Source organism: Oenanthe melanoleuca, chromosome Z (genome assembly GCF_029582105.1).
Source record: "Oenanthe melanoleuca isolate GR-GAL-2019-014 chromosome Z, OMel1.0, whole genome shotgun sequence".
Lineage (NCBI taxonomy): Eukaryota > Metazoa > Chordata > Aves > Passeriformes > Muscicapidae > Oenanthe > Oenanthe melanoleuca.
In genome coordinates, this window is record NC_079362.1 from 19391946 (window position 1) to 19415891 (window position 23946).

General features: G+C 42.8%; 2 protein-coding genes across 3 annotated transcripts in view; both read left to right on the forward strand.

Moving 5' to 3' along the window:
* The first annotated feature begins 688 nt into the window (after window positions 1-688).
* On the forward strand, window positions 689-9446 carry ARL14EPL (ADP ribosylation factor like GTPase 14 effector protein like). The gene is made up of 4 exons (XM_056513044.1): window positions 689-831; window positions 7134-7253; window positions 8630-8769; window positions 9124-9446. Exons 1-4 carry the CDS (start codon window positions 781-783, stop codon window positions 9344-9346), a joined length of 534 nt encoding a protein of 177 aa, XP_056369019.1. The 5' UTR covers window positions 689-780; the 3' UTR covers window positions 9347-9446.
* An 11342-nt stretch (window positions 9447-20788) lies between these two features.
* The window catches only part of COMMD10 (COMM domain containing 10), a 100455-nt gene continuing 97297 nt past the window's right edge, over window positions 20789-23946 (forward strand). Inside the window, exons 1-3 of one of the 2 annotated variants that reach the window (XM_056513045.1) lie at window positions 20789-21011; window positions 21165-21255; window positions 23741-23851. In XM_056513045.1, coding sequence (XP_056369020.1) covers window positions 20980-21011; window positions 21165-21255; window positions 23741-23851 — 234 coding nt within the window. In that variant the 5' untranslated portion in view covers window positions 20789-20979. The remainder of the gene's footprint in view (window positions 21012-21164; window positions 21256-23740; window positions 23852-23946) is intronic. The other variant, XM_056513046.1, reaches the window with a different exon arrangement.

Genomic DNA, 23946 nt, shown 5'->3' on the forward strand with positions numbered 1-23946 from the left:
ATTGCTACCGGAGCAGTCTGCTCACCTTGTGCTGCCGTGTCAGTCCCAGTTTGGGAGAGCCACTTGTAACATCGGGGAACTACGGTGAAAGAACAGAAAGTACAATGGGCATTGATACCTCAGGCCTTACGGAGCAGAAACCGTGGGAGAGACAGACACAAGATAAGCGCTCCCCGGGCAAGAGGTGACCAAGAAACACGTAGTGAAACTTTGTGATAAGGTTATATGAAGTCGTGAAGCATGTGTAACCAGTGGGAAACTGTTACCAAAATCAGAACCCCATATAAGCGCCATACAAGTAAAACCTTATAAAAGCCCCTGTATACTCAATAAATTTGGTTTCTGATCACAGCTCGGAATGCCCCTGTCTCTTCACCACCAATGGGGAACTCAGCGACACGGACCCCCTGATGCATCCAAAGGAGATCCCTTTACTGTAGAAATCACATCGTTTTTATAACTTTAAACTCCACCTGACATAACTGACACCAAGCCGAGGCCTAACAGAATTTAACAGAAGGAGGGCACCCAGTGGCTGACACAGCTGCCGTGCTGCTCTCCACGCGGCCTTCCCCCAATCAGCTTCGTGCTCCTTCGCTGTCCGCCTGCTCCGCCAGCCAATCAGCTTCGTGCTCCTTCGCTGTCCGCCTGCTCCGCCAGCCAATCAGCTTCGTGCTCATTCGCGGCGTGCCCGCTCCTCCAGCCAATCACAGTCTCGCTCCCGGCTGTCCCTCAGCTGACTCTCCCCTCATTCAGCTCGCAGCTCGTCGTGTCGGTTGGATGGACGAGAGTTTGCTAGAGAAGACAGAAGCCTCCCTCGGAATGGAGAATGTAAACCCCCTCCCTCTAACTATTATGATTTTGAAATTACGGGGCTCTCAGGCAAGGATATGGGGATACGTATAACAAGGCAAACAAAAACTATGGAATTAATAACAAGCAGAACCAGGAACATAGTAACAGTCTTCTCGGCTGCGGGCACTTTCCTCTTTGGTACAGTTACTGTCGCAGCCGGCAGGAAGGAGTAGGAAATCCCAGGGCGGATGGTGGTAGCTGCAGAAGGTCCCGGGCAGGAGGAGGGTGCGGGTACCGCGCGGAGAATCCCAGGGCAATAGCGGACAACCAGCGGTGCTGGGCCAGCCATGGCCTGGCTCTGAGCAGGACGGGGAGAGGCCAAGTTCAGGACTCCCGGGGCACACGAGCAGATGGTGATAGGCCCCTCAGGTGCCGGTGATTTCTCCCCACAGTGAGCGGCAGCCTGGCTGTCCTCCTCCGATGGCAAGGAGCGAGAGAAAAAAGATCCGCAGCTGCTCCAGTGCCGTCCGGTGTGTCTGTCCCTCCGAGAGAAAAACTCCCAAAAAACCAGGGGAGTTTCCCCTACCCCCTTCTTACGTACTTAGCCATTCAGTGCTTCTTGTAGCAAGTCAATAGGAAAAATTCGACGGGCAACAAGAAAGCGGGACCCCCAGCAGCCAACTTCCCAGCCTCACCGCGGTAACAATTGTAACCCCGCGCCCTCCCCGGGGGCCGCTCCCGCGAGGTGCGAGCGATGCCGGCGGGCGGGTGTGGGCGCAGCTGGGAGGGAGCGGGGGCAGGCCTGGGTCACCCTGCCGTGGGGCTCAGCGAGGCGGCAATGTGCCCCCAGTGCCGAGGCGATACGGTCACACCTCTGCCTTGGGCACAGGAGGCGTGGGTCGGTTTGCCTGTGGGAGACGTGGCCATGAGGGGTCTGTGCGCAGCTGCAGAGCTAGGCTCATCGCCTAGGAGGATTTGCGGCCTTCTCTGGACAAGGGGAGTTGGCTCTCCCCTTGTGCCTCACACAAGCCTTGCACGTTCTCTTCTGGCCAACTCGGCCACTAAAATAATTTCCTGGACTGTCGTGAGATTCCCTCCTGTCTGTTCCACCCCTTCCAGCCCACTCCATCCTTCCCAATGACTGTTGCCAATTTGAACGCGTAGAAAGAGGCAGAAAGACTTGATAAACCTGGTTGTTTGAAAAAAAAAAAAAAAATGAGAGGAGAAAGAAGAGGAGGGGAAAGTTAATTATAAAATAGGAGGAACAGCACTCTGGCAAAATTTTAATTAGTGAAATCACAGAGATCGAAAGGACTGTTTGCAATAGGACAAGAACATCACAGATTAATTATTTACACTCAGAAATTTGGTGTTTTTTTCTCTTCAGCTGCCCCATTTGTCTTGCTATAGGTGCTACTGAGCATAGTGCAGGCAGAGTGTGTTGTGGTGTTGGAGGAGCAATCAGCCTGACCAGGAAGCTCAAGAGAAATGTAACACATGCGTTTTCCTGCACCTCCTTCCACGCAGGAAGGGACATTTGTATTGTCAATCTACCCAGGTGTATTTGCAGTCCTGTGCTCATGGTGGGGAAGACTTGTCCCCGTAGAAACCCCTAGGAGTTTAATCTCTGAAATCAATCTCTCTCAATGTCACCTAAGATTTTAATCCTCCTATGTTTACATCCTTGTAGCCTGACACCCACCCAGTGTAAGTTTTTCTGACCAGATTGCAGGCTGTGTGTTATCACATATGCCATGGTAAACAAATACAACCAATGCAGAAGCAATTCAGAAAGAGTTCAGCTATACAAGTATAATTATGAAAGTGGAAAGAGATATTAAGCATAAGATGGTTTAATTACAATTTTTATACCAATAGAGTTAATTTCTGTTTTCTTCATCAAGTAGAGTATAGAGAAAGAAGAACCTTGAAAAAGATATGAGACTAAAATAGGTTGTAGGTTTTTTTGGTTTTGGCTTGTTGTTACATAAATACCCAGGAGACTGTGATTATTTTTTTCCCTTGAGTGGTTTCTAGTTTATTTTTCACAACAAAACCCCCAAAACTGCTCTGGGAGAAAAAAATGAAGATATATGTAGCAGCATTTGCATCACCCAGCTAAGGTCTGCTGCTTGAATGGTGTATCAGCTTTTGGGTTTAAAAAATATTTGGAGAGAAAGAAAAAGATGGTAAATAAAAAATCTACTTGCCTCTGTCTAGGTTATAAAAAACCTTAGTGGATGGGTGGATACAGCATATTAAGATAAAAAGACATGCTGAGCTATTTGTCTAAGCCACAAAAGGAGAATTTATAAGACTTGACAGTTTCAGATGCTTGTTAGGATTTATCTGTGTTCTAGAGAAGAATAATGAAGGCCATTAGTAATTATAGCATGTTGAAAATTGGCATCTGGAAGCGTCAGGAGAAGGCTGAGTTGTCTGCACTAGTGCAACAAATAAACTTGAAAGGCAGCAAGCTGAAACATGAGGTTGCACTTCAGTAACTAGGGAGCATTTTTTTTTTTTTGACTTCTGGAAACAGTTAATAGAATCAAAAACATTTTGCCTGAAATATTTCTTTACTACTTCTATGTCCTAAAAATACATAGCTTTTTAATTTTTTTTAAATAAAAAAAATGCAGTATTTATTACAGGATATTCTTCTTTACTTACCTTTATTAAAAAAAAAAAAAAAAAGCTCTAAGAAATAGATTTGCTCAGTTTTTCACTGATGCAAATGAGAAATTAGAACTGTTAGAACTCTCATCCCAGTTTATCCAATTTCTTTATTTCTACTCTTTGTGCTAAGTACCTTATAAAAGCCATAATTAATGAGACAGAAAGTGTGAGGTCCTTTAAGACAGTCACCTGGCGTTGTCTTCAGCCTGCATCTCTGGGGACCACTATTTTGATTATTTGTCTTCTGTTTCAGTCTCTCTGGGGCTGATGTCATACTTACAGTATCAGAGGAATTGTGCAGCAATAAACCCAGGGTTGTGCCATTCCCATCCTCTCTTTGATAAGTACAGTTTAAGGTTACAGAGACCATCCTTGCTCTCTTGCTGTCTGCTCTGTACTGAACATACACCTTTCAGAACCACAGGTTTTCAGAAGGTGGGTAAGTACCTGGCAGATCTCTTCTGCCTATTGCTTGACAACCAGAAGTTGCACATGATTTTATAATTGTTTCACTTCAGGTACAGGAGCCCTCACTTCCAGATATAGCAGAAAGTGTCTGGGTTTCAGAGGGAGAGCTCATGAGGATTTGTGTTATTTTACTTGCAGAGGGATGTATTTGCTTCTCCAGACCCCTGTTAAAGAATGGTCCATTGTGCTGTCACCATGTTTGTCAGAGTTCTGGTAAACAAGCTGAGTTACAAGAGAGGAGATATGTTTCTTCATCTGGTCTGTGTTGCCTACCTGCCTTCGAGGCTGTCCTCTGAACACACATGCACATTTGTGGCTGTGAGAGAAGGCGTAGAATAGATGCCAAGTGGTCTTTCCACAGCTTTACAGTTCAGTCCATAGTTGATCTGAGAAACATTAATCTATTCCCATTTTTAACTTGGCTGGCATCAGATGTCCTATAGAAATTCCAAGATGTGTACTTGAAAGTGCCACAAAACTGCCTGCTGGTTCCTGAGCCCACAGACATCTCTGCAGAGCTAGGCCCTGAGGAGCGTGGGACTATTGCAGTAGGTCTGTCTAATCTGTGTGTGCATAGGAGGGATTAAAGCCATAGGGACAGCATCTCATCTTGCCCTGGTGAGGGTGATGAACATGCCCACATATCTTGGCCAAAACTTTTCCAATGGCACAAACAAATGCCATTGTTTGAGATCAAACAGCCTGAAGTATCTGGAATGCTGGTCACCACATTTCACACCAGCTGAAACATTTAGCTGTGTAATCTGCTGGGATCATAAACAGAAATATTAAATTCTTGAAAAACCAGATACAGGAAAATATTTCTTTTATGATAATCATAAACAAATTCCTTCCAAATCCCAACAAATCCGGAAACTATTCTCTGAGCAGAAACATCTATGTCGTGGATAAGACTCTCAATATAACACAGACTCTGATTTACTTTCTCCCTTACTCTGCTTTTAGCCTGAGGTCCACTCTTTCAAGGCTCTAGGCTGAAATTGCCAGTTCTTAGCCATACAGTGTAGCCACAATGCAATGTTCAGCTGTGGGTGATCACCTCCTGAACAGTACTTGCTGTATTCAAAAAGCATGGGAGAACACAGGTTTTGGTGGAGGATTAGTGCAATTGGTGGTTACCCTCAGAGTTGAAATTTTTATGGAAAAGACGAGTGTTCAATGGATTGCCCCCAGATTGTCACTACAGTCAAACTAAAAATAGTAGAAGGAAAAAATCTGTTTCAGGACCAAGAATACTTTTCTTTGTATAATTAGGTTCTGCAGACTTCATAGTGGATGTCTGTCTCCCTCATTTCCATCTCTCCTCAGAACACACTGTGGAGGATAATCAGTCCTGCTCGCTTTCCTAGTCACATTTTGATTCATTTTTTTGTTATCTCTCCTGGAGATTAAAATTCGACATTATGTACTTAAAGTATTTGTATGTGGAGATAGAAATCTGCTGCATTCTCTGCATAAGATATTTTTGTTGAGGTGTAAGGGCATCTGGAACAAGATGCTTTTTCATTTCTGTTAATATTTAAAATGAGGTCTCTGATTTTGTTTATTTGGCTCCAGAAAGCTGTTAAGACTTTGTTGTCAAAGCAGTAAAATCTGGATTGCTGACTGTCAAAACAGGATATATGGAAACTCCGCATGCTTACACTGGTAGTTGCTGATAGCTTTTCTGCTCCTGAGCCTGGCGTATGGTGAAAAAAAGTCATGGATGACGGTCATGCATACTCAATGCTAGCTGTATGGTTGGACTCAGAAGGAAATGTAGGAAGCAAATCCTTACCAGGACTTCAACTTGAGTGTGAATGAAGAGCAATACTCACCCTTTTTAGAGTGCTGCCCTTCATTATTTATTCACTTGTGAACCCCTAACAAATGTCCAGTAGGGAAGCAGGCTCCCCCATCCAGTAAATATTAATTGCCTGGTAATAGAATTCCTTTTCTAACCCTATAATGATACTTAAGTCCCAGAACTAAACCTGTTGCTGTCGAGCCTCCCAAGGTGAACAGTGTCACATCTGTCATTCTTCAAGTTACTGAAGAGAACCAGAAAACCCCTATGAAACAGGCTGAAGGCTGTTTCACCTCTCTAAAAGACATCCTCTCCAGGTAATATACAGCCACTTCCTTCTGGTTCCTATTCTCACCTTGACTGTCGCCCTGCAGGAAGTGTCTGCAAGAGAAGAAACCTAAGGCTTGGACTCCTGCTTTTCTTAGAGAGGTGCTGGTCCTTCGGCAGATGTGAAATTAAAATCTTCTCTGGGACAAGGCTGGGGCAACAGTCCTAAAGCACAGGGTAAACTGATGGAGGGCACTGTGCTGCCTTTCAGAGGTGATGGGAGAGACTGGGCAGCATGTGGGGAAGGGTTGGAGGAACTCCAAAATCTTAAATTATTCCTGGTTCTGTTTGGGGTTAAAGTATGAGGCACTGTACTGTATATATATAACATAAAATTTTTAAACTAAGTATCTGCACACGGTTGGTAACAGGTAGCTAATATCCATCCTGAACCTATGTCGGTGGCAGAGAGGTGATGGATGGCATTTGTAGGATCGACTCACAGTACCCACAGATCTCTCTGGGTGCTGTGTTGGAAGAGTGAGTGATGCCGTTTTTTCTATTAAACCTAAAAGGTCCACGTTGTGTTTTATTTTAAAAAATCTTTCGCGAAGGAGTGGGATTCAAAAGCCAAGCAGCTTAGGTTTACTCCGTTGGTTGGAATCTCCGGGAAGAGCGCGGTGAATCCGCAGGGAATGTAGGCTGGGGCAGCAGCGTCACCTGCGGGCTGGCGCCGGGACTGCGTGCGCGCCGCGCCCCGCCGAGCCCGGCGCCGTTCGAACACCAGCGGCTCTCCGACTTGCGCTTGGCCAATCGTGCAGTGGCTTTGCGGATAACAGCTTTTGTATATTCTTGATATTCATATATATATTCTTTATATACATATATTATGTGTATATATGTGTATGCTTTATATGTATACATATATTTATATATTCTTATTTAATACAGTTTTAAAATCGAGACTGTTACTGAGCCACATTTTGTTCTGCATTTGCTGATGATTAAGAATACGTAAAACCTTGTGTCGATATCACCTGTTTATCCTTAAAACTTTAAATTACAAGTATGTTTATACCATTGTATACGTTTAACCAATATGTGCATATTTCACAAGGGTGGTGAAATGAGTGATCTCATGGAAGAAAACTGCAAGAAAAACTATTCTTCCCAGGAAACATCTGCAGAAAAAAGTGTGTCTCCTGCTAAGGACTGCTCAGTAAGACACAAAAAATTGGTATGACTTCTCCAGTACTATTGTTTTATGATGATACTTATAATTGCCTTCAATTTCTTCAGTCATTACAAAAATAAAGAGCTGGAATCAAGAGGGAAATTTCAGTAACAACAATAGTGAAACAGATCAAGCTTGCAGTGCAATGATTTAGAGGGCTAAAATCAATTCTAACTAAGTAGGGAAATAGAAGAATAGTCTTAGAGGAAGGACTATGCCATACCTTATTATTTTTTTGTAACTTAAAAATGCATTATATATGATCATGAAGGGTTATGATGCTGAAAATCTACCCCAGAGTCCAAAGCAGACATGTCTGAATAAGGCACATGAGAGTGCCCTGTATGTTTTCAGGAGGAAGCAGCTGAAGATCCACAGCAACAACCACCTTGCTAAAAAGTGCACTCAAGTGCATGCATATTTTGGAATCACTGTATCAGCAGGTTGGGCTGAACTGCCACTGCTTTCTCCTTAGAAACAGTGAAAGCACTGGATTGTTTATGGAAAATCACTGTGGTCTCTGAAGGGAATGACACCCTCCAGGGAAGTTAAGATATGGCAAGGCAGCTCCATTTACATAACAGGAGAAAAAGATAAATTTGTATGTATTTTTGTGCCTTTACATAATGAATAACAAGTATGGTCAAGGTTCACAGTCATTGTCCAAAGGGGAATTGTTTAACATGATGCTTATATTTGTTTGCAGTGACATTAGAATTATCTGTCAACATCTATGGACTATGTGGAATGGTAATACTTAGAGTTTTAGCTTCCAGAAGTATTCAGCAGTTTTAGCTAACCGCAGACATGAATTCCATAAAACTGGAAGAAAAATGCATCCTCTTGTTTCTCAGAAAACCATGCTTAGTTATTTGTTTTTGTCTATTTGTTAGGGGTTTTTTTCCTCATACTTCTCACTTGTGCAAATGCTGTCCTACTGTGTTAGTTGCTCCTTCAGACATTTTTCTTGCCCTCAGATTGTTTGAACAAAGATAATTCCTAGGCATCTGAGGGAACAGTGAAAATAAGAGTGAATCCATTTGAGATGCTTATAATCATAGCACTTGTTTTTACATTTTAGATTAAGCTAAAGAACAAAACCCATAATTCTGCCTCTTACATGGCATCTTGCAAACTCCATGCTGCTGTACCAGAGTCATGTGTTCAGAGTCATGATTGTTCCATCTCCAGTCAGGATGAACAGTCAGTATAAGGAATACTTGATTAGTAGTTAGACAAGAAAACATTTTAAATAATCAACAAGATCTTATAAGTTATCAGGAATATTAATTTTAATTTCATGCAAAAGCCGATGAAGACACTTGGCATCTATATTTTCCAGTTGTACTAATAACAAACTTTCTGTTGTTTATTTATAGCAAAAACTTGAGAAACAATTAAAGTGCTTAGCCTTTCAAAATCCAGGACCTCAGGTAGCTGACTTCAATCCTGAAACTAGACAGCAGAAAAAGAAAGCATGCATGTCACAGATGAAACAAAGTTTTTTTTATGAGTCCAAGTAAGACCTCTAATTTATTGTCTGATTTTGTTCAAAAATAGCTGGTAAGCTGTTCAGTGAATCTAAATGAAATTAATAAAAGCACTGTATTTAGCAGAGTGATTTCTTATTACCATTGAAAGCTATGTTGGGAAAACAAGATATTTCTGTGTGACTTTAAGGGAATTTTGATGTAGTATAGCATGCATTTATTTTTTAGTAGCAATGGCTGTTGCAATTAGGATATAATGCTGGTATTTTATTTTTCTGTGAGTTTGTTAAAGACTAAATACTTGTTATACAGATGTTTCCCACTTGTGTTTGGTTTAGTCTCTGAATGCGTTGAAGCATTATAATTTTTGTTCTTTTTCACAGATTTACGAAGAAGTATGACAAACATGGCAAGCTGCTTTGTAATGACATAGACTTATGTGATTGCCTGGAAATTGACTGCCTGGGTTGCTTCTATCCTTGCCCCAAATGCAACTCAAACAAATGTGGACCAGAATGCCGCTGCAATAGAAAATGGGTTTATGATGCGATTGAGACTGAAGCTGGAGATGTGATCAGTGCGCTACCATTTTTTGTCCCTGATTGATTATGTTCTGCTAGTTTTTGTGCCTGAACATTGTTCTTTTTTCTTCATGTTTTATTAAAATAAATCTAGGTTTTGTGAATTGTCTCTAGTGAAGAACCTGACAGTGGTGCTTGTGGTTTTTTATTGCTGCCTACTAGCAAACTTTAGCATTCTCCATAAAGTAAAAGTGTGTATTTCATTCTTCCTCATCCTTGTGAGTTTTGCTGAGGCACCTAGTCAATCCTTTCTAAATCTTGACTTTCTAAAATTGAAGGTATCTGAACTGTTACAGGAAGATAATTTTCTTACCCTGGGAAGCTGAACTACATGACTTGTAATATGGGGTTTTTTCTGATTCCTCTGCTTGTTCATTTACTCAGATGTGTTACACTGCTCTTTCTTTTGTGTTGGCTTGTCCAAGAGCCCTTTCATCCTAATGCATTCATTCCTCATATAGGTGAGGCAGCAGGCATTTAACATAACACTGTTCTCTGAAACTAGGTCACTACTTTCCAAAGGAGAGTGGAAACCACTGTCTCTCAGCAATTCTTTCTTGCTGCCCAGGTTGTAAAACTGAAACCAATGTGTTCAGTCAGCACTATTTTTTTACAGCATGTGGCACATTAAACATCCACTGGTCATTAATTATCTGGCTGGACAGAGTGGATATTTTTCCTTCTACAGAAAAGTCTCTTTAGTTGCAGAAGTTTCCTCTTCATGTAAGACATGACAGACTTAAAATACAATAACTTATGTCCAGTCTTCTTGTGTTAGATATTCTCGTTCGTGGTAGGCATCCACACCCTTTTTGAGGAGTGAGTGTCTCTCTAGGTCTTGAAGGCAAGAAAGCTGCAGATGGTTGCAGGTGATTTCCAGGAGCATGCTGCTAGTGGGGGATTCATACCTTGGGCCTAGTGCTTGTTTGTTTTTGAGGAGACTCTCCCAACTTTGAATGTGGCACCAGTTTTCTCCCTTACTACATGCCATTCTCTATGACAGAGATCTTCTGCTCCAAGACAAAGATATCTTACAATACAAGAAGCTTGAGAACAGATCCTAAGAATAACTTAACACCAAAATCTCCTTCTGACTTGCTACCTTGGAAAGATTTTTTTTTGTTCCTCTCAACTAATGACATCTTAAGCTTGTATCATGCAGGCAGCTTGGGCAAGTGTTGAGATTGCTATGGGTTTATGTCTTCAAAAGAGCAGAGCAATTGTTAGTTGCTGTAAAATTGTTTATTGTAAAGGCACATCAGACTCAAAAGAATAAGAGTCCCAAGTGTTAAAGTCCATGCTAAAAACTTTCTGGCATGCAGTCCCGAATAGAAGCAGCTGCCTGGTATGAAGTCCTGGGCAGAGGCAGGAGCAGCAGCTCACCAGCACAGAGCCCTGAGCAGAGGCAGAAGCTGTGGCCTGTACAGAGTCTCGAGAGGCAAAGGCTGCAGTCCGGTAGAGTCCTGAGCAAAGGCTGGTCTTTCTTCTTCTTTTCTTCTTGTTCTTCTTCTTTCATGTGGTGGTAGTGATGATGATGATGGTGGAAGAAGAGAATGAGTGAGAGAGCTGTCACTCTAATGCACAGATTTTTATTTGCAAATTACCCAATGAGCTACACACACAAACCTGAAGTATTTCTTCTAAACCTATTAGAATTCTAGTTCTAGAATACAAAAGTTTACGCATAATTTGCACATATAGCCTATCTATGTGAAGAACGTAAACAATATTCTTATATTTTTATTATGTCTAGAACTGTGGTTTTGAGCTCTCACTGAAGCTGTTTTTGGAGCTTGTTTTTTACACTAATGTCTAGATCTATGTTTTTGAGCTCTCATTGAAGCTTGCTTTTGAAGCTTGTTTCTTACCCTGATTCTAAGGCTTTTGCTCTTTAAGGCACTTAAAATATATTTTTACTTACTTAAACTTACTTACTTAAGCTTACACCTCTATTTCTGTGTGGTTTTATATTTTAATTTTTCTAAGAACTTTAATTCAATTCCTGCATACTGTTCTCCCTCTGAAGGACTCAGAGAGGCCTCTGTTTTCACACTCCAAGAGGCAGCAAGCTGGAGGAGCTGGAAGCCGTTGTGTGGGAATGTAGTGGGAATGCTGTGACACAGTCACCATCAGTGAAACGTGGTGCGACAACTTGCTCAACTGCAGTGCGGTGATAGGTGGCTGTAAAGTTTTCAGAAGGGATGGCCAAGGAAGGAGAAGTGGGGAGATAGCCATGTATGAAGAGTTTTGGTTGTCTTAAGCTTAGTAATTGTGACAATAGGGTTGAGTGTTTCTGGGCAAGAATCAGAGGGAAGGACAGGCAGATATCCTGGTCAGAATCTGTTGTGGACCACCAACCTGCATGGAGAGGAAGATGAAATAGTCTATAAGGAGTCTCACAATCACTTAGCCTTATTCTCTCAGGGGACTTCAGCTTTCGAGATACCTACTGTCAATACAATGTAGCAGAGAGGGAAAACAGTCTAGGAAGTTCCTGGAGTATATATAAGGCCATTTTCTGCAAGTCATTTCAGCAAGACAGACAAGGGGAGGTACCTGTTGGACCTGCTCTTTGTGAACAGAAAAGAACTAAAGGATGATATGATGGTATGAGGCAATCTTGGGCACAGTGATCATGAAATGATAGAGTTTTTGGTTCTCAGAGAGAAAAGGAAGGGGGTCAGCATAACTGCCCTCTTGGATTTAGGAAGGTCTGTCAAGGGGCCTGGTTGTCAAAATCTGTTGGGGTGCAAAGGAGTCCAGGTTTTTCAAGAAGGAATTCTTCAGGGTGCAGGCTGTCCTTATGTGCCAGAAGACATGATGTGGAGGAAAACCATCCTAGCTGAACAGACAGCTTTGTCTGGAATTCTAGGTAAAAAAGAGAATATATCACCCTTGGAGAAAGGGCAAGGCAACTTAGGAGGACTACAGGGATGTTGTGAGGTTATTCAGGGAAAGAGATAGAAGGGACAAAGCCCAGAAATTAATCTGGCTACTGCTGTAAAAGACAACATAAATGTTTTTATGTATACATCAAATGTTTTCATAAATATATAGAGAAGTGTTTGGACAATGTTCTCAAGTATAGATCTTGAGATGTCCTGTGCAGGACTAAAAGTTAGACTTCATGAGCCTTGTAGGTCCCTTCTGGCTCAGCACATTCTGTGATTCTGTGAAAAACAGGAGGGCTAAGGACGATCTCCTTACCTCATTGATGTGGGGGATGCATTATGACGAAGGATGAGGAAAAGCAGGGATACTTAGTGCCATCTTTACCTCTATCTTTAATAGCAAGAGGTTGTTCTTTGGGTACCCAGCCTCATGAACTGGAAGACAGGGATGGGGATCAGTAGGACGCCTGCGTATTAGAGGGGCCATGACCACTGACTTGTTACACCACTTAGACACACTCAAGTCCATGGGGCTGGATGGGATCCACTGAAAATCCCATTGTTGAATTCATTTGTGTTACCGTGTGGCTTTTAGAATGGACTGTGGCTCAGTCACAATCATAGCTAAATGCGAAGTTTAAGAGAACTCCATCACAAACACACGTATTGCAACCTTGGAAATAGAGCACAAACCACCCCCCACCCCCCCCCCCAAAAAAAAAAAAAAAAAAAAAAAAAGATAAAAACATGAGAGCCAAGATTAAGATATAACAGGGCATATGCAGTTCTGCTGTGGTTTGAAAATGACTCTACCATTTCAATGATCCTGCTAACTTTCCCCTAAATTCCAAATGAGCAGTTCAGAATGCCCAAGTATAGTTCTATTAGGGCAGATGTAAGTGGGGAAGAAGAAAACATGTTATTCATATTTTTGTATGGATTGTGAAAGTTAGTGGTAGATACAAATAGAAACAGTGCCCATATGTGATAGTTTTCTTAGGCAATTACATAATACCACACTACATGACATTATAGTTTTAAATCCCGTAAGGGAAATGGCAGAGAGCATTTTGTAGTCTCTTGTGAGATTGGTTATGCTCCAGATGACATCAGATCATCTTACACCTTATAAATCAGTCTAAACAGAAAATTATTTTCCCTACGGAGTAAGGAAAGCGGTTTTGCTCTAGAGAGCTGTTTAAAGGAAAGCAGATCAATGAACTCTTTCTCAAGGTCTGTGTGTCCTTCTTCTCTCTCTTCCCAATTCCTCTACTCCTCTCCAGATTATGCAGTTTAAACAACTTGTGACTCTGTGAATTTACTTTTCCTGTTTTTTCCTTGTCCATGTGACTGCTTTACTCATGGCTACCAGTGATCCCATTGTGGAAAGGGAAGGGAATAGATGGATAAGGAAAGGGAAAAGTATAGATAGATACATATTAAATGACACCCTAAATTAAGATGCTATCTCTCAATCTCTTGTCTAAAAGTGGATTCAATTTGTTTAATTGAAAATTATTGTGCCTTCCACTGTATTTCCCTTGCTTACAATCATTATCTATCTAGAAGGAGATATTCACCCTCTGCTTTATTACATGTTATTACTACAAAGAAGCCAATCTCAGGGAAATGAACAGTGTGTTCCCCTACAACTTCTGCATAAAGATGCTTCTTTTCCTTCCAGCCTCCTATGCACTTAGGCATTCTCTTACTGGAGTTGTTTTAATTCCAAAGACTACACTGTACATCTCCTGCCTTTTACAGACTTGAAAACTATGAAAATAAAGGAAGACCTGTGCATAGTATCTAGCTGTTTGCCTTCATTACATGGAGTTAGACAACAAGCTAGAAATCTATCCACCAAAGACATTCTCTATTTAATATTGTATCTACTTTTCTACATCTGAGGTTGTCACAGTTCTGAGGAAAAAAAGCCACAACAGTTGTCCTTTCCAATTTGCATTGGATACCTACAACTGCTTCTATAACAAAGGCCAAAAAAGGGAAGTATTCATAGAATTATTGCCATGTGGCTCAGAAGAGGCAAAGGCAAGAGCCATTCAATATTATGACTTTCAAGATGTGAAGGTACGCAAAAGACCATGAACACCTGAAGCTTTATCAGGTGAATGAAGACTTGGGAGTTTTGAATATGGTAGACCAAAGCTATACTGCGGCACAAGGCTGACTAGCTAGCCAGCTGTAGCAGGACCACCACTCTCTTGTCTACCGCTATCTGTGTGCTGCTAAAAGGGATGCACAATGATGGTTTTTCCCTTGCTCAGTATTTGCAAATCCTTCATGCAATGTTCCGCAGCAAAAACTTGTATAACATAGCACTTCTGAAGCACAGACTAGGAATACAATAGATTATAGCACTGTAAAACAACAGGTGGAAAATTGAGATCTTCTTTCCCAAAGTAAGCTCCCATTTTTATATAAAAATTGGCATGGGATTTCTGTCCAAGTGGGAACTTAACATTAGGTAACTTAAATAAACCACAAGGTATTCAGTTTACCTTCAGTGCTTCAAAAACCTTAAAGAATAGTCACTCCTGGGAAAAGTCAGATGTGTGGTTCCAGAAAGTCTACATATTTCAGTTACAAGACCATTAAACTGTTCCTCCTGGCTTAAAATGATCTTCTGCATATGGCAAAATGCCATTCAATCCCACTGCATCATTAAAGCATTAAAAAAATACACTTTTGAATTCTTTTCCAGACCATTTTCATTACCCTTTAAAATACCTCCTGTAAGAGCACAATTGAACTTTGTCTATATGCATCCATATTATAGGAGAATACAGATTTGACTCACTTCAGGCCAAAAACCAAAAGAACTAAAGAACTAAAGATCAGCTAAAGAAATATAGACTGATACTTTCTGAATAAATATTCAAATATCCTTAAATATATATTTGCATCAAATGTATTAATGCATTTCAGTTGCTGCAGCACTTTTGACTTAGCATGGCAGGATGAGGTGATGAGGGGAGAGCAGCGGATGTTATCTACCTCTGCTTCAGCAAGGTTTTGACATTGTCTCCCATAGCATCCTAAGGTAAGTGTCCTGTTTTAGGGCAAATTTGGAAGAAAACCTCCAAAGGGCACCCCCAGGAAGCAAACTCAAGCACCCCCTCCCCCATGCAGTTTGGGAAGAAATTTCCTCAGAGAGTAGTGGAAAAAACCTGTTTATTGTACAGGCGAAGCACTGCCCAGCACAAAAAAAGCCAAACCAAACCAACCAACCAACCAAAAAAAACTCCAATACCAAACAACAAAAGCCTCTCTTCACTCTGAAGAGATGACGAATTGAGAAAGTCTCTCTCCTGTGGGTGGTAGCTTGGCTCAGTCTGTTCCCAGTCCCTCCAATGCTGGAAAATGTCGCTTCCCAGGCCAGGCCCCTGTGGGCCACAGGTACAAGCTCCTGGTGCTCCCCCAGGTCCCCAGTCCAGAGTCCCAGGAAAAAAAAATTAAAAAAAAAATCTATCCGGGGGACTTCTTTGCTTCAGTTAGTCAAAAAGTAGCTAAAAGCAAAGGGGACATCCCTCCTGCTGTCCACCATGGTGACACCATCCAGGAGATGAAGCGATAAAACTACGATCTCTGTGTTTTGAAAGCCACAGCCTCACGCATTCCACTGCTTCTCCTTCCCCTCCTCTTCACTCTCAATTCCAGCCTTAAAGATACGAAATTTATTTCTGGGCTAAACAGAAAAATGGGGATACAATTCAACATCACAAAGTCACTCCAGGACAGTAAGCTCAGGAAATGTCGCTTAAATGAATGGTCAGTGAGATGGATCACAAACTGGCTGAATGGCAGAGCTCAGAGGATCATGATCAGCACAGCATAATCCAGGTGGGGGCCTGTGGTCAGTGGCATTCCCCAGGGATCAGTACTGGGTCCAGTTGTGTTCAGCTTCTTTGTCAATGGCCTGGGTGAAGGGATCAAATGCACCCACAGCAGGTTTTGCGATGATACAAAACTGGGGAGAGTGATTGATCCCCCAGAAGGCTGTGATGACATTCAGTGGGAGATTGATAGACTGGAAACCTGGGCACAGAGAAACCTGATGAGGTTCAATGAGGGCAAGTGTAGAGTGCTGCACCTGGGGACAAATAACCCCAGGTTCCAGTACAGGCTGGGGGCTGACCCCCTGGAGGGCACTTACTCTTTATGTTTGTGTGCATGCAAGTGGGCATGTGCTATACCAAATGTGGGAGAAGCGCTGCTCTCCTAGATTTTTAACTGCTTAAACTGTTTAACTTAAGTGATAAGTTAAGTTAAATGCTGTTAACTAGTGTTTCAAAAGCTATTAAGTTCTGTTGGGCATTTGGGCTCTATTCCCCTTTATCCTTCCCCTTTCTCTCCTCAGTCTGCCTTGACTGTCTAGTAAGTAGTAGAGAGGAACTATAGAAGCTTTTATATTAAACCTGTCTTTACTGATACTTTTGCCAGTTATTCTATAAGCAATCTTAAAACACTCATTCATTACACAGGTGCAAGTGCAAACCAAGAAGAGATGAATGGATGCTTGAGAAGCCACAACTTTTTAGAATTCTTTTTTTAGTAGCAGAAAGTGTATTAGGATAAAAAAACTGCATAACAGCGCGCTTGACAGCACCTTATCAGTTTAGCTTCATTATTTGTAGTTTCCAATCAGGTGCTTTCCTTCCTGTGTTTCTTCAGCACAAAATAATACAGTAGAAGAAGCCTTGAGGGCCCATAAGTCAAACCTCCTGTGTGAAGCAGTTCTCTCCTGGAGCAGGTTGCCCAGTTGAGTTCTTAATGTTCATTCTCCTGATTATTAATTTTAAATATTCATTTGATGCAGAAAAGTGTGAAGGAAAACACTTGAAAATAGCTCCAGGTTGTAAAACCAGGGAATTGGCAGCAAACCTGAGCAGAACATCCAACCTGTATCAACTGGAGCTTTATGAAATAAAGCAATTGTCTAGACTTCCAGTCGCCCTTGCTCATTTTGCCTGAACAAAGTTTCTAAAATTCTATTCTTGGGAGAGAACACAAAGATGTTGGGAGTTTTTTTCAGTGTGGAGCAAAGCACTCATTTTTCTTTTCCAACCAAATAAATTTCTGGCAAGAATATTTTTTTCTCATGTTTTATAAGAGCACAGAAAACCAGAGTTAATAGTTGAGTACAATTGTATTTCATTCCAGAACAATAGATTGAAAAATAATGGCCATTCATAACAGTAACTGTAGTTCCAACTTCGGTAAAAGTTTGTCTCGGTTTAAGACAATTTAACAGGTGGACATTCTGAACTGAATTTCCTCCCCTCAGAGTTTTAACCAGTCCCTTTTGTTATAGATGACAATATAATATTGGCTTTCGCATTCACCGATCAGCTTTTTGCATCACAACTATTTTGATATGGTACAATTTATATTTACTTTTAACTGCTTTTGAATAGTATAATCTGTCAGTCTATGTATGCACTGTACAGTTTATATGAATAGTAGAGTGATAAATACATTGAAGGCTTTAGCAAAATTTTAAAACAGAGACTAAAATGCCTCTATGTAACCAATTCAGAGAATGGTGTAAAGCAATTATTTTTCTCACATCTGCAGACTGGCCTACTCCAAGTGATAACAGTGACAGAAACCAGAGCATAAGCATCTGGGAAGGATTTATCAACGCCTCGCTATCAGGGAGTGTGGAACAACAGGATGGAGTTAGGGGAAGAATGTCCTGCAGACAAGTCAGAGGTTAAAAACCAAACAAGAGAGATCCTGGAACATAAAAAAACTCAAAGGAATGTTTGAATAATATATAAACTGATGAATATGCATGTACCCCCAGCAATGTAACTGTATATAGAGAACGATATTTTAAGTTGACCGTGTGCTCTTTGGCTAATCGCCAAAAACACCCCAGTGCTGGATATTTGTCTCTTATTAAACTTATAAAATTTTAAATTGTGAGTTTTGTTTTTCTCACTTTCCACCATAAGGAGAAACTAATATGAGTAGGTGTAAGTAGTAGATGTTAGAAAATATAAGAGTTTGCTAACATGAGAAACAGCAACAGGCAAAAAATAACAGTGAATAACCGGTAGATACAAAATTGCTAAATCACACCGGCCCTCCAGGAAGAAAAAGAACTTGAAACCGTGCAGTGTCCTCCCCTCGAGGATGGCTGGTCCCCCAGAGCCGGGTGACAAGCCGCTCCTGGGAAGGTAGGAGCGGACGAAGCAGTTCTGACGGCAGACAGAAATCACGGGCATCGCTGGGTGTGACTCTGGCCCCGTGGTGTCAGGATCGGGCTCGTTGTCTCCTGTCATCTGCTGCATTCCGCTGGCATTGGTGCTACTATTCCTGAGCCGTGGGAGCAGGAGGGAAGAAACAGTCTCTCAGCATTGTGACCCGACCCTGATTGGCTCAAGCTTTGCACAGTCGGCAGGTGCTGCAAAATTCACCCTGAGACAGGTTCTGGTATGAAAATGCAGTTTTTTGTGTTACTGCTGTTGGGAACCCAGAAAAGCCCACCCGAATCAGCATCTACTTTGAGCAATGCCACGAGGGAAAAGAGCGCTTGGCTTGGGCGCTCCAACATTTTAAAGGGATCTGCACCACCCCCAAATGCCCTGCAATTCCATGCCCTGGCTCTTACAGTGTCAGTAATTTTGGGCACAGGTAGATATGGAATCCAATAACATTTTGAGTTATGCGGGACAGAGTACAGCACAAATGGTTTTAAAATCTCAGGCAGGAATTCTCTATTTTCAAATTCCTGTTGGAGTATAGCCACATTTCTCACTTTTTTTTTTTTTTTTCCTTTTAAATTTTTTTTTTCTGCTAAAGTTGCTTCTTAAGGCCAAGTCTATTTAATCAGTCATTATATTTTCAGATGTTCTGGCTGCAACGATATTGAAGTTGACCCTACTGACTAAACTCCTTTCAGTTAACAGAGACAAGATTTCAGCATATGTGTATAAAGCATTTCTTCACAGTACCCTCAAAAATGTCCAACCTTTTCCCACCTGTCTCTTGAGCTTACCGTAATTTATTACAATTTATTTCCTCCATGACACATTTTACAAACCTTTGCAGCCACATTCAGAAGTCTTCAAAAGACTTTTAATATCTTTAGTTGACTTCCTAGGAAAGCAAGGCACATGTAGTTATGCTGTCTGTTCCTCTGTTTGCTCATCCCATTGTCTTTGATCCTGTTTTTCTATTTCAGCCAAATCTGATGGAAAATAGATGTTTCACAGACATTACATCCATTCAAGTGGAGTAGAAACACACAATCCAATGCCTGAAAGTGAATGGTTCTGCTCATGTAGCTTGAGAACCTTGCACTTGGCCTGAAACAAGGCGGGGTGTCATGCAGGACAGTTCAATGGTGTGGGACAGGGTGGGACTTTGGGAGCATTTCCTGGGCACAGGCTGTTTGGAGAAGGTGGGAATGCAGCCAGTTTAGATTCCAAGGCCTCCAGAACAATTTGCCGTTGCTGTAAGAGTGGCGGCTTGCTTTGGCAGGTTCACGGCCCACAAACAAGAATGGTGATGGCGGGTGTTTTAGGGCTGGCTGTGCTCTCCCACATTGGAACAAATGTGGAGCCTGAGGGGTTGAGGACTGCCGCGCAGTGAGGGCTCGGGGATGTGGCTCGGGGATGTGACTCGGGGATGTGGCTCAGGGATGTGGCTCAGGGATGTGGCTCGGAGATGTGGCTCGGGGATGTGGCTCGGAGATGTGGCTCGGGGATGTGGCTCGGGGATGTGGCTCGGGGATGTGGCTCGGGGATGTGGCTCAGGGATGTGGCTCGGGGATGTGGCTCAGGGAAGTGGCTCGGGGATGTGGCTCGGGGATGTGGCTCAGGGATGTGGCTCGGGGATGTGGCTCGGGGATGTGGCTCAGGGATGTGGCTCGGGGATGTGGCTCGGGGATGTGGCTCAGGGATGTGGCTCGGGGATGTGGCTCGGGGATGTGGCTCGGAGATGTGGCTCGGGGATGTGGCTCAGAGATGTGGCTCGGAGATGTGGTTCAGGGATGTGGCTCGGGGATGTGGTTCAGGGATATGGCTCGGGGATGTGGCTCGGGGATGTGGCTCGGGGATGTGACTCGGGGATGTGGCTCGGGGATGTGGCTCAGAGATGTGGCTCGGGGATGTGGCTCGGAGATGTGGCTCGGGGATGTGGCTCGGGGATGTGGCTCGGGGATGTGGCTCAGGGGATGTGGCTCAGGGGTGTGGCTCAGGGGTGTGGCTCGGGGATGTGGCTCGGGGATGTGGCTCGGGGATGTGGCTCGGGGTTGTGGCTCGGGGATGTGGCTCCAGGCCTCGTCCTGCTGCCCTCAGGCGGCCCCAGGGCGCTGGGCCCGGCCCGGCTCTCCCTCAGCCACCGCCTCTCTCAGGGCCAGGGTCCGCGCCTCCTGCCGGGCTGCGAGCGACGGGGCGAAAGGACACAGCCTCCAGCTGCGCCCGGCCAGGTTAAGGCTGGACCTAACGAGGAATTTATTTACAGGAAGTGTGATTAAACATTAGAATGGACTACCCGGGGAGGTACTAGAGCCACCGTCTCTGGGGGTGTTTAAGGAAAGACTGGCCGTGACACTCCAGTGCCGTACTATAACGGATGTGGGGGTGCCCGGTGATGGGCTGGAACACCATGATCCCAGGCGTCTTTCTCCGCCGAGTTAATTTCACGACTCCGCGGGTTCGCGCTGCTCTCGCTGCGAGCGGCGCGGCAGCGCTTGGCCCCGCCAGGCCGCCGTCGGGGGCGGGCCCAGGCCGCAGCCATGGCGGCGCCCGTCGTGCCGGAGAGCGACAGGTACGGGCACTCCGGCGGCGCCGCTCCCGCCGGGCCGCGCTGCCCTGCCGGGCCGGGCCGGGCCGGGCCGGGCTGGGGCGGAGCAGACCCCGCCGCGGTGCCGGGCGCGGTGGGGCCAGGGCCCCTCTGACCCCCCTCCCTCTTTCCTCCCAGCATCCGCAGGGCCGTGTCGCTGCTGAACGCCGTGGACCCGGGCCGGTTTCCGCGGCTCGTCTCCCGCCTTCTCCAGAAGCTGCACCTGAAGGTTGGCGGGGCCGGGGCGGCGGGGGTCGTGTGGCGCTGGGCGGGGCGGAGCGAGGGCTCGGCGGTGCTGGGAGGGCGGGCCGGGCCCGACCCGAGCTGGGGCGGCGCGGCTGCGGAGCGCGAACATCTCCCCGCGACCCTTCTCGAGGACTTTAGACCTTAATTTCATCCCGCACTAGTTCTTCAGAGCAATGTCGGGGAAATGAAATAAAAACCATAACGAATGGCTTGATACGGAGTGGTGCTTGCTGCCGCCCGCTGTCTCCAGGTGCCTCCGAGAGCGCTGCCAGGGAACACGCGAATTGCTTGGCCTTTTGCACAAACTCCTTCTCGACCCTCACGAATCTTGTTCGCCGGATTTGCTTTTCGCCTTGCAAAAAGCCAGTGGACACACACTCGAGCGAGACATTGGTTATTTATTTCAGAATTGTGCAGGCCCGATTTTCAGTGGTATTCCCCAAGCCAAGCACACCAATCATCAAAACTTTTTGCCATTTATACATTTTAGCAAACAAAGTCTCTAGTGTTCGTTGGTAACAAGTTACGTAGTTCTTATTAATTAACGATCTGGCCTTCTAGATGATTCTCTCCCTTCCCATGCTAATTAGTCTGCATGCTCATTCTTTCTCTTCTTTTGACTCAGTGGGTTTCTTGGGTTGCTGGTCTGTGGTCACAGATTCCCCTGCAGGAATTACCTTTCACCCAGTCGGAGCTGATTTCAGCACAGTTCCTGAGTTGGCTTTATCAGTTTCTCGCTTATCTTGGGAGTCCTGCCAAATGTCCTTGAGGCCCATAAATTCTGCATTCTTTGTGTTCAATCGGTGGTGCATCCTTCTTCCCAAGTTTTGTTAACCTCCCCCTATACATTTTACTATGCAATGGAAACGTTAAATAGGTGTTTTATTTATTTTTTTGCATTTGTGAATGTAATTGAGCTAAAGACACACGTGGAATTAAGGATAAATATTAAATCCAGAACTTTTAGTGAATATTTCTGTTGTCTTTGCAGAAGATGTTTTTGATTGCAGAGAGGAAAAAAAAAAAAAAAAAAAAAGATAAGTAAATCAGTAATCAGTTTCATTTTACAGTGCTCAAATGTCAAATGCCGGCTAACTCTAAACTTTGTACTAAATATTGCAGGGGAAACTGTAAAATGAATGTTACACTAGAAATAATTTTGTTAGTTTCATTATCTTACACTGCCAGATATTGTTTATTCCATTGTTCTGTGTTTAGAAAAAGTATAAAAAGAATTTGTTTTCTATATGCATATACCTATAGACTAAATGGTAAATTATAATAGGAACAGCATGGGAAAAATGAAAATACATTAAAGATTATAAGTGTGAAACTGTAAGGAATCATTTGATTCAACTGCTGGTTTGTTTGTTTGTTTGTTTTCTATTGACATCACTAGCTTGGATGCTGCTGTTATTGTAGAGAGTCTTCTCAGTTGTTTTTCATGGATAATAACTATTTGGTAACTGGAATGTGTCACCAAGTTTTTGTTTGTTTGATTTGTTCTTTTTTACTAGTCCTTAGCATTTTAGCAGCTCTTCACAGTTTTAATTGGCATTTACAGGAGTGAAAGTGGTTATTGTAATTCATCGCACTCAATCTCATGAATTGTTTTACTTTCTAAGGTACCTAAGTAACTAGTTAAATTGCTGGAAGCTTGAAATGAACTTCCTTGCCTTAACAAAGCAGACACTGGGAGCTCTGTGTTTCCTTTTAACAACTAATGATTCAAATAATGTTTCCATTTTGATAGTCTTATTATAAGCATTGTGATCATTCAAAGTTTTGTGTAATTGCCTCAGTTTTTAATTTGGACAGCTAAATTGTTTTGCTTGTCTAGCTTTGCAGTTTTGGATTACTAAGTGGTCTAAATGTGGTGTTTGTTCGTAATTGGGTTTTAAAAGGAGGCAATATCTGCATTTTAAATTACTTTTTAATTTGCTGTAGTATAATAAGTAAACTGCTGTTATTTTAAATGTAAAGCACATTCTCAATTGTCTTCAGTAACACAGTAGGCTATAGATTAAAATTTGACTTTTAAAATAAATATATATTAGGCCTTTATTTCCTTTGCAATAGCATGGGTGTTTTTTAGAAGGGTATCCAGAATGGAAGAAACATATATAACTAACTTAATTACAGTTGTATGTTCTGTTTTCTGGGGTGTGATTTAAGTAATGCACTTTGTACTTGCTTTTTTTTTATTTATAGAAGGTTGTTGAAGATGATTTGATAACTGAAAGAAGAATATTTCTGTAGTGTCTATGATGTATGAAGAGAAAGCTTTTTCTTCTGATGTATGTAATCCTGTGATACTGTGAGAGGAATTGCATTTGCGTTGTAGTTTCTGTTTAGAAACAACTGGATAGCTGCTGTGTTTATAATGATAAGGAGAAAGTCCTTTATTTTAATAAGTATGTTTTTGGTCCTTAAATGAAATGTCAGGAATAACCATTTTTGTGCTTCAGGCTGAAAGTACCTTCAGTGAAGAGGAGGAAGAAAAACTTCAAATAGCTTTTTCATTGGAAAAACAGGATCTTCATCTGGTTCTTGAAACAATATCATTCATTTTGGAACAGGTATTTTGTTTTCACCATGAGACATTGATAATTTTTTTTTTTATCTAGTTATAGATTTCAAAAATAGGACAGTGAAGTTAAAAAGGAATTAGTGA